At 39.0% G+C, this 16,578-nt stretch overlaps 1 protein-coding gene across 2 annotated transcripts in view; it reads left to right on the forward strand.

Moving 5' to 3' along the window:
• The window catches only part of APBA2 (amyloid beta precursor protein binding family A member 2), a 596,113-nt gene extending 581,023 nt beyond the window's left edge, over positions 1-15,090 (forward strand). For both annotated transcript variants that reach the window (XM_075345685.1, XM_075345686.1), the window contains 2 exons: positions 7,728-7,868; positions 14,927-15,090. In XM_075345685.1, the coding sequence (XP_075201800.1) occupies positions 7,728-7,868; positions 14,927-14,998 (213 nt within the window). In that variant the 3' untranslated portion in view covers positions 14,999-15,090. The remainder of the gene's footprint in view (positions 1-7,727; positions 7,869-14,926) is intronic.
• The last annotated feature ends 1,488 nt before the right edge of the window (positions 15,091-16,578 follow it).

Genomic DNA, 16,578 nt, shown 5'->3' on the forward strand with positions numbered 1-16,578 from the left:
CAGAGCGCCCAATACGTGCAGGGGGCCGGGGCGAGAGGCCAATCCGTGCGGGGGGCGGGGCCATGCCAAGCCCAGCGGCCAATCCGCTGGTTGTCACTGTAATGACACAATTTTGGAGCAAGACAGACAGACAGACAGAATAAGGCAATTATACTGTATATATAGATTCGAAGGATTCCCTGTGTATATTCTATATTGCAATGGCTGTACCACCCATAGTTTTACTAGAATTAAATTAGAGTAAATCACCACAGTGTTATATAATGGTCTAAATTGTCTTGAATATTTCCATGGTGGGGATGACGTTGAAAAAAAGACGTTTTTTCTCTTTTTTTATGTCCATCGAAACTTTACTTTTTATTAATATATTGTGACTTACATAGTGGTAATTGGGAGATTCTACATATGTTACAAGGCAAGCATAGAAAAACTATATAACTGTATTCCATTTTATCGACTTAGTAAAATGAAGATGTTCCTATATCCAATGAATAATTGTGAGGGATTGTATTCCCTAGGGTGTGCTGAAATAAAGCCATGGTACTTGTACTGCAGGAACACAAAGAATAGATGCCAAGATATGTAGGCAAGGGACAGTGCGATAAAAATATAGCTACAGGGTTATATCATCATGAAGAAATGAAATTAAGAAAATATATTGAGTGTGTTGTAGAAGAGACTGCCTAAGGCAACGGTATACCATGAGGATAGCAATTCTTCTCTTCCCATGATTGTGAGGCAATATTTATAGGATAAGGCACTAATCTGTGTTAAATTAATGTGAAACCAGATTAATGTAGCTTATCTTTACATACAAGTCATTCCCCAGGGAACTAAAGAGTAGAGGTTAAATAGCTTTAAATTGCCCTCTCTATAGAAGAGCTCCTGAAGGCTCGTAAAGCCCAAGATGTACAGTTTTAACATTATTTTATAGCTAACGCCCCCATGAGAGCTTTACACACTGAGCAGTCCAGTATGGGGACGGCATTAATCAGAATAACACTGCACCTACCTACATATTTCAGCTAAATGAAACTGACCGCCAAAGCTTTTAACACTTACAGGGAAACTGGGAAATCTTTCTTTTTTTATGTGCCTTTAGGTTTAGAATGATTTGTTGTACAAGATATTGACCTAGCGTATTTTATATTATTATTTATTCTTGGCGAGTAGTAGCTAGAGATTGTGCATGGGTAGTTGTTATCATACCTGGAATATTTGCAACAATGTTATTTTTTTGGCTATAACTTTTAGTGCTAGTGCATTCAATGCTAATAAAAATGTAACAAAAGAGCACAAAAATTGAAAACAGTAAAATAAAAAAATACCATTTCTATACTGCATATATATATATATATATATATATATATATATATATATATATGACCAATCTTAGCACAGACTCGATTGACTGTATAGGAAAGCCTATTCCTCAATGCCACACACATGGATCTGTGAATGCTTGGCTCTCTACAATGTCAACAGGAAATTAAGAACCTTCCTGAGCAACTCAATGGGGCTATGGAGGACAACACTGGAAGTCAACTCAAGGCAACTAGCAAAAGTGTCCATCAAATGTGGCATATACCAAGGTGATGCACTATTTCCATTGCTGTTCTGCTTAGGATTGAATCCCCTCAGTCAGATAACAGAGTCTGGCTATGGATACAAGTTCAAGAGTGGAAGCATCGTCAGCCACCTACTCTACATGGATGACATCAAGCTGTATGCAAAAAATGAACGAGACATCAGTTCACTGATCCACCTGACCAGGATATACAGCGAAGACATTGGGATGTCCTTCGGACTGGAGAAGTGTGGCCTGCTAGTCATAAAGAGAGGCAAGGTGGTAAAGACTGATGGAGTAGAACTACCGGCAAGGCACATAGCAGATGTACAAACCTGCTACAAGTACCTTGGCATCCCACAGGGATACGGTAACCATGATGAGGAGGCAAGGAAAGCAGCAACATCTAAATACCTTCAAAGGGTAAGACAGGTCCTAAAAAACCAGCTCAATGGGACGAATAAGATCTGTGCCATCAATACATACGCTCTGCCAGTTATCAGATACCCTGCCGGCATAGTGTGCTAGCCAAAAGAAGAAATGCAAGCTGCAGATGTGAAGACCCAGAAGCTTCTTACAATGCATGGTGGTCTACAAGCCAAGTCAAACACCCAAAGATTGTATACCAACAGAAATGAGGGTGGTCAAGGCTTGATAGGTGTCCAAGCCACCATCATGGATGAAACAAGAAGTATCCAGGAATACATCAGAAAAATGGCACCAAAAGATGAGATGCTGATACAGAGCCTAAGAAAGCAACAACAACAGTCCAGGAAGGAAGAACAAGAACATGTAGTGCCATTGCAAGATAAGCCGCTGCATGGGATGTATCATAGACAGATAATGGAGGTGGCTGACATGAAGAAATCCTACCAATGGCTGGAGAAAGCTGGACTCCAGGACAGCACAGAGGCACTAATCATAGCAGCACAAGAGCAGGCGCTAAGTACCAGATCCATAGAAGCACGGATCTACCACACAAGACAAGACCCAAGGTGCAGACTATGTAAAGAAACCACAGAAACAATCCAACATATAGTGGCAGGATGCAAAATGCAAGCAGGAACAGCGTACACCGAACGCCACAACCAAGTAGCGGGAATTGTATACAGGAATATCTGTACAGAGTATGGGCTAAGGCCCCCTACATCCAGGTGGGAGACCCCAGAAAAAGTGGTGGAGAATGAAAGGGCTAAAATCCTGTGGGACTTCAAGATCCAGACGGATAAGCAAGTGGTAGCTAACCAACCAGATATCGTGATAGTAGACAAAGATCAGAAGACAGCAAGGATAATAGATGTGGCAGTGCCTAATGACAGTAACATCAGAAAGAAGGAATATGAGAAGCTGGAGAAATACCAGGGCTTTAAAGAACAACTGGAAAAAATGTGGAATGTGAAGGTAACAGTGATTCCAGTAGTGATAGGAGCACTTGGGGCAGTGACCCCTAAGTTGGAAAAATGGCTGCAACAGATTTCAGTTGCAACATCTGAGCTCTCTGTCCAGAAAAGCGCAGTGCTGGGAACAACTAAGATCCTGCGCAGAACCCTCAAACTCCCAGGCCGAGAATTTGGAAGAACAAATAACCACCCACAGGGGGTGAGAAGGTAGGTTTTTTGTTTTTTTTATATATACTGGATATATATAATATATATATATATATATATATATATATATATATATATATATATATATATATATATATATAGTCATGTTTGCTCAAAAGTGGTATTAATATAATTGCTAAGTATGAGCAATATCAAGCAAACATAGTACATAGACTGATTTGGACTGAAGTACTAATGAATAATTCCCTACAGGGATTGTCAAAAAATTAAAGTGATATAAGTGATAAAAGCATCAAAATGGTAATAGGCTCATTCACCAAACACCAGACACGCATTTCGCAAATGCTTCATTAGGGGTCTCATTAGTTGCATATATACATCATTCATACTATAGTTCAAATTACTTTAATTTTTATCCTAGATCATTTTTTTTATTGTCACTTAACAATTAAACCTTCCAGATGCCTAAATCTTTTTTTTATACTTCCCTTAAAGGAATGGTGTTAGCATCAGAAGGCAGAAGCCCTTTTATAGTGAAAATCATGTAGAACTAAGGTCTAAATTATATTATTATTAATATATTATACATATTTGGCGCTGGCCAACTTAACCTCTAGTTCTTTGTTATATGATTCCCTAGTTGCTCTAGTCAACTGTAAATGGGCTCTACTCTTATGATAAAGTGGGATAGCTTCACCAAAACCATTACATTTTGGGCAACTGTCACTTGGGAAGATAATTTTTTCAATTTGAACTTTTTAAATTGAAGTTATTATCTTGGCACAACCTTTATGTTCTTCCTGATTTCCGACAGGTACGTCAACCAGCTGTGCTTTGTGTTGGTGGACGCTCATGCTCTCAGTACTTCTGAATTCTGGCCCCAGATTCGTTTCTCTTCACAATGCCTGTTGTGATCATGTGGAGGAGCTTTCTTTCCATCAATTGCAAACAAATGATAGAACATCGACAACTCTAGCAATGCACAGAATACCAGCGGCATCTTGGTATAACAGACATTCTAAGTTTTACAATAAAGATTCCGGATGCTGTCTTTTCCCCAAGTTAAAAAGGAGAGGTCTAGAGTAACACATCACAAGATTGGTAATATATCTAGAGAAGTCAAAACCTGCAGTACAACTCACCCTAGGATTTGCAACTGAGTCAGTTTTTATCACTATGGGGAAGAGAGAACAGCAACCTGTAGGCCAGTGGTACCCATATTTTCTGACTTTGAGAGCCACATTCAGCTCTGACTGAGGGTTACGATTCACATCAAGCTCCTGCCCTACTGACAGTAGTGACACCACCAACCCCCATTATTATCGGTAGTATAATGACCGCTAAACCTTTTCAGCAAACATTACTCTGAGTCAAGTCTTAGGCTATGTATCCACAGGAGAATGTAGCTGCCCATTTTTCTGCATCAAAATCTGCAGCTTTCCCGCAAAATCCGCACCTTTTCAAAGGTGCGGATTTGCCGCGGATTTACCGCGGAATTGCCGCGGATATGATGCGGATTTTGGTGCGGATTTTTTTTTTTTTCCCAATTTTAAAGCCGAAATTCGGATGAAAATCCGCAACAATAATTGGCATGTTGCGGATTTTTCCAGATCAAAATCCGCATGAAATCCGCTGCGGAAAAATCCGCAGCATGGGCACAGCATTTCCAAAATGCCATAGAAATGGCTGGGAAGTGCCTGAGCTGCAGATTTTCGGGAAATCCGCGGCTTTTCCGCGAGAAATCCGCGGCAAAATCCGCGCATTTTCCGCAGCATGGACGCATAGCCTTAGATTAAGGACGCAGTTTGTCCGAAACGCGAACCTATTTCTATATACTGCTATGATGTGTGTATTTTAATATGGAAGGATGACTTTTTTAAAACTTTTTGAAGTAAAGAATATTTTTTAATATAATTGCTGGAACTGGATGCTGGAAATTTTTTTTTACCTTTCTGAAAAATTACTCTGAGGCAGTATACCAAGAGCCAGAGATTCCCGCTTAAGCCCGTATTTAGATCTGCTTTTCTATATGGGGATACTTGCAAACGTCATCATCTGGAGACCGGCTATTCATATCTGTTTTCTAGACCAGGTGGTAATGCATTAAGGTGACAGAAAGCAATGAGCTACAAATCATAGGCTTGTGAGCCACATGTGGCATCCAGCTACTGGTTGGGGATCCCTGCCTTACACAAAACCCACTTATCAGGTTATTCTCCGGGCCAAGAAGATGTTCCGAAAGGAATATCATAGGGGTGTGATAAGAAATGAACTGCAGTAAGGGACCAGCAATAAATAAAGAAGGGATGTAAAGAGCAAAATAAAAATAGTAAATTGTTTTCAGTGCTCACTGCACCTTGTTACTTTGCTAGTTTTGGTAAAGGTAAGTGTCGATGGTCTTTAAAGGGAACTTGTCACCAGGTAAACAGTGGCCAGATTGAGCTCTTATTTTATTCATCCTGCTTTCTTTAGTGTTCTGTTTCTGTAAAAAAAATCAAAATGAAATGTGCTTCTAGAGATATGTTGCTTTTTATGTAGTGCTAATTTGTATGGTCTTAACCAAGGTGGAGTTGCTCACATGATTCTATGGGATGTGTCTTTAGGCTACTCTGCATAATTTAACATTCCTGCTAAAGACAATAAAAAGATCATAAAAAGTATCACTGAATAAAAAGGCTCATATTTCTGAAATAGAATGTCAGATTTTTAATAAATAATAAAATAAATACTCAGGAGAACACCAGAAATAAATTAACCATATAGGAACAACCAAATGGCCACTTTTGACTTGGTGACAGGTCCTCTTTAAGTGCTATTCTGCATTACAAGCTACAACCAGCTAGATTTTACAAGTATTCTTTTCAATATGAATTACTTTCTAACCTTCAATTTTATAGTCTTCGAGAAAAGCTTTATAAGCTCTTTAGAAATTAGCTAAAACATCAATGTTTTGACAGATTTTTCCTTAATTAAGTGCTTTTTACCATTTTGATGATGTGAAGATGCAATCAGGCTAAGATTTAATTTGTGCCATTTTTAAGAAAATGTTTCAGATTTTTTAGATAATTATCGCTGATTATAAAATCTTTGATTCATGAAGACTGCATTTAAAATTCACGTGTACGAACAGTTTGAGTATATAATCTACAATACCTAATTTATTTTCCATTATTTGGGAATTTCAAGATATGGTTGTATGAATGTTTGAGAGCTGCTTTCATGTAGGTGATGTGTTCAAATCTTTTAAAATTCAAATTTGGAAGTTTCGACAATTTGTTTTCAGGAAATTCGATTGACAGTGAATTGTAAGCACTCCATTGCTGCCAATTGCTTTGGAAAACAAATTTGATACTATACTCTTTACCTCACACACTATTCGTCTTCACTGCTCTGCCATCAAAAACATTATTGTTGTGACGCTCAGCTTTGTGAACCATATCATTTGTGGCTATATGGCTGCTGCAAATAGTGAAAGCAGTCTTACAGTTTCTTGATTGTTTATGGCATTCACTTTCTAACTACAAGGCTAAGCTATAAGCTTTGACGTCTTTTTGCTATCCAGATTCATTATGAAGTGGCTGCTGCATTCCCTGCTTCTGCTTTTATACAGGCTATAATAATCTCCTTCTGATTGGCAGCACTATACCATGTGAGACATTATGGAAAAGCAAAATTAATAGAAAGCCCAGCTCACGGCTCAATGATGGATGATGAGGCATCATAGGGGATGTTGCGTATGCTGTATTTTGTGGTTTAAAAGTAAAGAAACCTACAGTTAGTGAGGTTGGACTTGGATTTTTCTTCTCATTATGGAGAAGCCCTTCCAAGTGATAAATCTCTGACTGATTAAATAATCTGTCAGAGATTTATCCAATAATCTGCAACGTGTAAAATTTTGGTAACCATTTTAGGTACTTTGGGAAAAATTAATAGGAAATAGTTTGAATTTGCCAGGTTTAGGAAATTTTAGAGAATTAGAAACAAGGCACTCTCAAATGGTGATACAAACAAAGAATTTATTCCATAAGACTTAAAGCAACATGTGACGTTTCGTCCAAGTGGCCTTCATCAGACAACTTATTATTAAGACTGTCAGGGTAGTGGTAAAGGCAGTGGTATCCACCACTATGCAGCATAGTGGTGGATACCACTGCCTTTACCACTACCCTGACAGTCTTAATAACAAGTTGTCTGATGAAGGCCACCTGGCCGAAACGTCACATGTTGCTTTAAAACTTATGGAATAAATTCTTCATTTGTATCACCATTTTAGAGTGCCTTGTTTCTAATTCTCTGGACATATGGTGTGGAAACCTACAAGTGCACCTCAACATCTCCTATACTTTGGCTGTGTTATCCTGTTATAGGAAATTTTAATCATCTCTTTAAGTGTAATAAATGTTTTTCACTTATCTTGTTTTATTTTGTTCCCTTATTAGAACAAATATATGAAGAATTTAACCAGATTCCCTTTAACACAGAATAGTAACCTTGATTTATATGCAACAAAACTAAATAATGGAAAATGTGCCACAATAGTTATATTGATTGCTAAACTTTGATTTCTTTTCCCCTTTGATCCATTACTGTAGATCTGCAGCCTAATGAGAGGAGGAATTGCCGAAAGAGGTGGAGTAAGAGTTGGACATCGCATAATTGAGATCAATGGACAAAGTGTAGTGGCCACGGCTCATGAAAAGATAGTCCAAGCGCTTTCCAATTCAGTAGGGGAGGTAAGAAGCTTGTCTTTGTGGTGCTGCTGTGTTATTATAACCCAACTCCGCGAGCATTCAGTCCTGATCAATGCTTGCCAGTTGTTGGCACATCTTTAAATACACATTTTATATTTGCCTTTTTTTGAGGATGTGAGGTTACTGGAATGTGTAAAGATTTTATTGTTTGCAATTTTGCTTGGAGCATTCTCTGTGCAAGGAGATATAATGGATCCTATTTACACGGCAGGGTACATGCTGCTTGACTATTGTTAATGTGACTGTATTATCCCTATCTTGGTTAGAGGGACAGCGAACATAAGGATTAACTATCTGCTGCAATGAATTGAGATGTTTAGTTCCTGTGAATATAGTTTTTCGTTCGTGAACTGCTTTAGACAGATATGAAAACATTAGATATACAAGTCATTTTCCGCAGCCCTGATATCCTGTGTTCTGCTGCATTGTGCAGCCCAGGGCTTTGAACATTTTATTTTAGATGTTTCATTGATGAGATAAATTGATATTCAAAAGCAGTGAAGAAGAAAGGATTTTAGGTTTCAAAAAAAGTATAAAACCCATTTAGTTCACAGTGCCATTTTTTCTGCAGTTCTGTTATGTATGGTTCATTGCGATAAAAGAGGGCAGATGAGGTTGCTATCATTTTTTATTCATGTGTGGCCATAAAAATTCTATGAAATCAATAGGTGGCATGCCACTGCTATCGGAATGATTTATAGGCTGAGGAAATGAGAAAATGAGTGATTGCAAATATAACTCTTAGTAAAAAAACGGTCTAGTTAATGCATATTAATTAGAATAATTAATCTATGCTCTGCAAGCAACTTTCGACTAACATCCACACTAATTCGAACCTCCCACTCCCGGATCCAAGACTTCTTCCGAGCTGCACCAACCCTCTGGAACGCTCTACCCCAAGAAGTTAGGACAAATCACAACTTACTCAGCTTCAGACGCACCCTAAAGACGCATCTTTTTAGGGCGGCCTATCACACTCCCTAATCAGATTCGATTCACATAGTCCCTCTACAACCTCTCACAACATAGCTCCACATCAAACTCCATGGCACCCAAAGGCATCTCAAGGCTCGGGCCCACTGGTCCAGGAAACCATTATCCAGTCCCATTTCCGTGAGATGGTTGGATTGTCATTGTAAATAAGCACTTGAACCTTGCCTCTCCCCCCATCTCATTGTAGATTGTAAGCTCTCACGAGCAGGGTTGTATTTTTTTCCCTCTAAATATTGTATTTCTATAACTGTTACTTGTTTGTATATGATCCTCCTGAATTGTAAAGCGCTACGGAATATGTTGGCGCTATAGAAATAAAGATTATTATTATTATTATTATTATTAATAATATAATAATAATATTTATTCATTTATGTAGCGCTATTAATTCTGCAGCACTTTACATACATCAGCAACACTGTCTCCACTGGGGCTCACAATCTAAGGTCCCTATCAGTATATTTTTGAATTGGGGGAGGAAATCTGAGTACCCGGAGGAAACCCACACAAACACGGGGAGAACATACAAACTCCTTGCAGATGGTGTCCTTGGTGGGATTTGAATTGAGGACCCCAGCGCTGCAAGACTGCAGCGCTAACCACTGAGCCACCGTGCATAGCATATATATATGCTTAGATGTTACATCTTTACATTTTCACAATTTTTGTAAGAACTCCATTTTTTGAAATGCAAAATCCAACCCAGGAAAAAATGAGGCAGCAGTCAGAAGATAGTTGTAATACAATCCAATTGTTCATTCCAGTACAGTCAATGTTTCCGTTACAAGGTTTTATCAAGCATAGTAACACACTGCTCTATAGCTCATATATACATGAAAAAGTGACATCATATGTGAAGTTAACCCACAGGAAGTGTCCATACATGACCTGTCAAAATACTAATGGTTCACCAAAATAATAGGTATCATAACATAAATATAACAAACAAGTTAGTCCATCCCAATATTGTGGAAAAAATAAGTATGTACCTTCAAATTAATCTCCTTCAGAGGCTTCAGAGTTTAAAGTGCAGAAACTGTTCTTCTGATCATGTGCAGTGCTCCTCTCTGAAGCCAGGACACGTACACCTGGCTCCTGAGGCGCACTGACGCTGCTAAAATTAGCCGCGTGCATACACAAGATCTCAACAAGCTGCTATGAGGATCACGGAAGCCATGTTATCTTGCCCACTGGAGAAAAGAGGGCCGACTAGTCTGGGGAAACAACGCCTCTTTGACTAGTCAAGGCCCTAATTAGCATAGGAACAGTGCACTTTATAAAGGCTTTTTTTACACTTTGATTTTAGTAAATAGCATTATACAGAAACGGTTAGGCAGGGAATTTTGACATCTACATGACATGTGAATGCTGCTGGGTTAGAGGGCATAGGGACCTGACAGGTTCCCTTTAAGGTTTAGAAATATCACCTGTCATAAAGCACAAGATTTATCTATGAGTATAAATGAAGTACACATCCCCTAAGTAATATTATTGCACTTAGCCCAATATAAAAGTGCAAAGTTTAGAGATGAGCAGACCCATGGAAGTTGGGGTTTGCCGGGTTCAAGTGGACTTTAAATAAAGTTCAGCTATACAGTGTCTTGACCTATCCCCAATGGAAATCACTGATTGGGCAGTTCTGGTCACCCACATACAGCCAGCCATAAACAGAACACTTCTGGGGGTGGATGGGGTTTGTTTTTTTTTGACACTCTACAACCGAAAACTTTTTTACCCTCAGTGACTATCATTCGGAGACTCCACACTGCTTGCACTAGGTCAAGCACTGAGTGTACCCGAGCATCCCTGAGTGTCCGAACTCGAACACTGATTTCTTTTTAAAGTCCATATTCGGTATGAACCCTGAACTTTACAGTTCGGGGTTTGCTCATTTCTCACAAAGGTAAGCAACTGCTGAACAAACAAATGTGGAGCAGTATATGTAACAAAATATTGCCCTGGAATCAACAACAATGTAGAGATGCTTTAAAATTCCCACTAAATGATTAGTGAAGCAGCTTTGTCATCATAAAAGTTAGAAGTTACCTGTAGCCTTGTTTATGAATGTGAGGTAGTAACCCAAAAAATGCTCCACCTCACCACACATTTCACCATGCCACCGGTTTCATCCGAAGGTGCTGGAGCACATATCCTTGGGGTTTTCATAATCCTTCTGTAGTGCAGTTGTAATCAATCTGCTAGCATTACTGAGCGCATTAGGTGGCATGTTTTCATGGTTCAGTGGAAAGAGCTTACAGTGAGCACATCACCAGGCCACATGACCGTGGTCAGTGTCCCCGATAACGTGTATGTTGTCAAACATAAAAGATGCTCTCAAAGGAATGGTCACGGACCCGGGGACACGTCCCTGTCAGCATTCCACCACTTCGGCACAACAGCACATGCACTCTTGCTGGATTAGTGGGATGATATGTATATATATATATATCTATATGTCCTCATTTTTAAATATATGTATATATATATATATATATATATATATATATATATACAGTTAGGTCCAGAAATATTTGGACAGTGACACAAGTTTTGTTATTTTAGCTGTTTACAAAAACATGTTCAGAAATACAATTATATATATAATATGGGCTGAAAGTGCACACTCCCAGCTGCAATATGAGAGTTTTCACATCCAAATCGGAGAAAGGGTTTAGGAATCATAGCTCTGTAATGCATAGCCTCCTCTTTTTCAAGGTACCAAAAGTAATTGGACAAGGGACTCTAAGGGCTGCAATTAACTCTGAAGGCGTCTCCCTCGTTAACCTGTAATCAATGAAGTAGTTAAAAGGTCTGGGGTTGATTACAGGTGTGTGGTTTTGCATTTGGAAGCTGTTGCTGTGACCATACAACATGCGGTCTAAGGAACTCTCAATTGAGGTGAAGCAGAACATCCTGAGGCTGAAAAAAAAGAAAAAATCCATCAGAGAGATAGCAGACATGCTTGGAGTAGCAAAATCAACAGTCGGATACATTCTGAAAAAAAAGGAATTGACTGGTGAGCTTGGGAACTCAAAAAGGCCTGGGCGTCCACGGATGGCAACAGTGGTGGATGATCCCCGCATACTTTCTTTGGTGAAGAAGAACCCGTTCACAACATCAACTGAAGTCCAGAACACTCTCAGTGAAGTAGGTGTATCTGTCTCTAAGTCAACAGTAAAGAGAAGACTCCATGAAAGTAAATACAAAGGGTTCACATCTAGATGCAAACCATTCATCAATTCCAAAAATAGACAGGCCAGAGTTAAATTTGCTGAAAAACACCTCATGAAGCCAGCTCAGTTCTGGAAAAGTATTCTATGGACTGATGAGACAAAGATCAACCTGTTTCAGAATGATGGGAAGAAAAAAGTTTGGAGAAGAAAGGGAACGGCACATGATCCAAGGCACACCACATCCTCTGTAAAACAGGGTGGAGGCAACGTGATGGCATGGGCATGCATGGCTTTCAATGGCACTGGGTCACCTGTGTTTATTGATGACATAACAGCAGACAAGAGAAGCCGGATGAATACTGAAGTGTACAGGGATATACTTTCAGCCCAGATTCAGCCAAATGCCGCAAAGTTGATCGGTCAGCGCTTCATAGTACAGATGGACAATGACCCCAAGCATACAGCCAAAGCTACCCAGGAGTTCATGAGTGCAAAAAAGTGGAACATTCTGCAATGGCCAAGTCAATCACCAGATCTTAACCCAATTGAGCATGCATTTCACTTGCTCAAATCCAGACTTAAGACGGAAAGACCCACAAACAAGCAAGACCTGAAGGCTGCGGCTGTAAAGGCCTGGCAAAGCATTAAGAAGGAGGAAACCCAGCGTTTGGTGATGTCCATGGGTTCCAGACTTAAGGCAGTGATTGCCTCCAAAGGATTCGCAACAAAATATTGAAAATAAAAATATTTTGTTTGGGTTTGGTTTATTTGTCCAATTACTTTTGACCTCCTAAAATGTGGAGTGTTTGTAAAGAAATGTGTACAATTCCTACAATTTCTATCAGATATTTTTGTTCAAACCTTCAAATTAAACGTTACAATCTGCACTTGAATTCTGTTATAGAGGTTTCATTTCAAATCCAATGTGGTGGCATGCAGAGCCCAACTCGCGAAAATTGTGTCACTGTCCAAATATTTCTGGACCTAACTGTATATATATATTAGACTCAGTGTATGTTATAGTTAATATTGCCATTACTAATAAGATATATCAGACTACATTTCTTAAATATAACATCACTTAAGGCCACTTTACACACAGCGACATCTCTAGCGATGCCATTGCCAATCGCATCCGCCCCCATCATTTGTGCGTCATGGGCAAATCGTTGCCCGTGGCGCACAATATCGTTAATCCCCGTCACACATACTTACCTGCCTAGCGACGTTGCTGTGACCTGCAAACTGCCTCTTTTCTAAGGGGGGCGGTTCGTGCGGCGTCACAGCGACGTCACATGGCAGGCGGCCAATAGAAGCGGAGTGGCGGAGAGCAGCCGAAGGAAAGACACGCCCACCTCGTTGCCGGAGGACGCAGGTACAGTGTTGTTCGCTGTTCCTGGGGTGTCACGCGTAGCGATGTGTGCTGCCTCAGGAACGACGAACAACCTGCATCCTGCACCAGCAACGATATTTGGGATTTGAACGACGTGTCAACGATCAACGATTACGTGAGTATTTTTCATCGTTAGCAGTCACTCGTACGTTTCACACGCAACGACATCGCTAATGAGGCCGGATGTGCCTTCACGAATTCTGTGACCCCAGCGACATCTCGTTAGCGATGTTGTTGCGTGTAAAGCCCCCTTTAATATGTACAATTACAGAAATATAAAAATGGGATTAGATATGTAAGTCATAAAATATTTGGCTATGACAGACACATGACAACTCTATCATGGTACAAAAACATATACATTCTACATTCTCTATACATTCTCTATATATAGATAATATTTTTTCTTGTTATGGTCTCTGTACCCCATGATGGGGATTTCATTGTAATGTGCATAGTACTTTAATTGTATTCATGCAACAAATAAAGACAAGGACTTTTTTTAGACATATTTCTGTTCCCTGATACTTTATTTATAAGGTGCCTACACAATATGTAGAGTGTTTGAAATATGATTTATGGACGCCTTATAATTAGATCTGTCATGTGACACATGACTAGTGGTAGTACTTTAGCTGGAGTTTTTTGTAGATCCTCTAAAAAGCTACATCAAGATCATTGTGTATACATTATAATACAATAAAAAGGATATTTTGTGTTGAAAGAAAAATTGTGTAAGGCCTTGTTCACATGTTAAGTGTTTGGTGAGTTTTTTTTACCTAAGTATATTTAAGCCAAGACCAGGAGTGGGTGATAAAAGTAGGAGTGGTGCACATGTTGCTGTTATGTTTTTTCCTTTGATTGTCCCACTCCTGGTTTTGGTTACATACACTGAGGTAAAAACTAACCAATTACTGAATGTGTGCACATGGCCTTAGGCAAGTTACGTTGAGTATTTGGTTATTTTTTTATCTCAGTATTTGTAGTCAAACCAGGAGTGGAACAATCAGAGGAAAAATATAATACAAACACGTCACGACTTCTGTATTTATCACCCACTCCTTGTTTTGGCTACAAATACTGAGGTAAAAAACTCACCAAATACTCAATGTGTGTACATGGCCTTAGGCTACTTATGTTGAGTATTTGGTGAGTTTTTCCCCTAAGTATTTGTAGTCAAAACCAGCAGTGGAACAATCAGAGGAAAAGTATAATAGAACATGTCACCACTTCTATATTTTTTACCTACTCCTGGTTTTGGCTTACAAATACTGAGATAAAAAATTTACCAAATACTCAATGTGTGAATGTGGCCTTAGAAGGGAGAAACAGTCATATTGGGCTGAAATTGAAGCTAATTGATAACTGGTGAGTAATTTACTGCAAATCTTAAATTTACATGAATTTCCTTTGTGTTAGCCAGTTTTCTTGCATCTGTTTAAGAACACGGTACCAAAACCTTTTTCTTTTGTGTGTAACAGATCCACATGAAGACTATGCCAGCAGCGATGTTCAGGCTCCTTACCGGACAGGAGACACCTCTTTACATCTAACTTCAAGCAGCCATAGAAAAAAATTGTATTTCAAGCTCAGATCAATATACATCCACATATCAACAGAGACACTGGGCAGACATTTTGTATTTCGAGCAAAAGAAGAACAAATATCAATGGACTGATACTTTTTCTTTTCTCTGTTTTTGCTTCTGTCCTTTTTTCTGCCTGAGGCATTGCCAGTTCTATGCGAGTCTTATCACCACCAAGAACAATTTGTACATTATAGTCATTCCGGACTGTTTACTCTTCATGACTAGTAATGAGGATATTTATTTGTTATCGTACATGTAGTGTTAAGAAGTATATGTTATATGTTACATTGGTAAGTGTGTAGAATTAAAGACGGAGAACGATGGATACAATGCACTGTGGATTCTAATTAAGACAAATGAAAGATTTGTTCATGTGGAAATACATTGCTCAAGAGGTCCCATTAAACAAAGTCTTTGTAAGCCTACATAGTCTACACCATCATTTTCAGCTGGGTCCAGGTCTTTCATGTTTATTGCAGATTGGTATCTTATGTAATGTCACTGGAAATGTCAAACTTGATGAATTATTTCCTTTAGCTTCCAAATCTCTACATTAGATGAAGCCTAGTACTGTTTTGAAGACCAGGACAGATGACGGAAGCATTGGCTTGGTCCTGTAACATGCCGCGTACTACGTCCTTCTGGGTTCTAAAGTGAGAGCTTCTGATCCAGATAAAAGCAATAACTCTGCTTATCACTAGCCGCACACAATGTGTATTGGGCACAATGTTTAGAGCAAATTACATAACTACAGGATTACATCTGATTTTTTTTTTCTTTACTCCTGTATTATGATTATATTTCAGTTTTGTCATAGGTAACATTTATACTGAAGTATTGAAATCTTAGCATTGATTTCAATCTCATAATATCAATGCTTTATATGCTGAATAATAAGCTTTAATGGAATCTGTTAGCATATTTTTGGTATTTAATCTGAGAGCAGCAGAATGTTGGGTCAGACAAGCTGATTCCAGGGATGTCACTTGCTCAGCAACCTCCAGTAGTTTCAATACAATTAGTGCTTTATCAGCAGGAAAGTATCAGTAGAGGCCTAGGTGTTGAGTGCAAGCATTCAGACTAATTTGTAATCTCTCCCTCATCACTGATTGGCAGCTCACTGACAATGTACCATGTACACATGAAGCTGCCAGACAGTAGTTGGCGGGGTTATACACAGCTCAGTATTCTATCCACAACAACAACAGAGAAAATATGTGACACATCACTGGAATCAGACACTCTGCTCCTGCATCATGCTGCTCTCAGTTTGCATAGTAAAAGCCTGTTGATAGAATCATTTTACATCAGATATTATAAGCGCCGCTAAAAACACTGTAGATTATTTTCTTTTTTACAGTTGTGGTTAACATTATTAGCGCTTTTGAGTGAATATGAAAAAGCCAATATCTTCATTAAGAAGTGTATATGTACCAACTATAGCATTAGAGTATTGAATTGCATATCCAGACACAATCAACCGAAAAGTTAAACGGTCACAATACATGCAGTCATATGACAAGGAAAGAAGAAATAAAGGCGTGA

The sequence above is a fragment of the Anomaloglossus baeobatrachus genome, chromosome 4, assembly GCF_048569485.1.
Source record: "Anomaloglossus baeobatrachus isolate aAnoBae1 chromosome 4, aAnoBae1.hap1, whole genome shotgun sequence".
Classification (NCBI taxonomy): Eukaryota; Metazoa; Chordata; class Amphibia; order Anura; family Aromobatidae; genus Anomaloglossus; species Anomaloglossus baeobatrachus.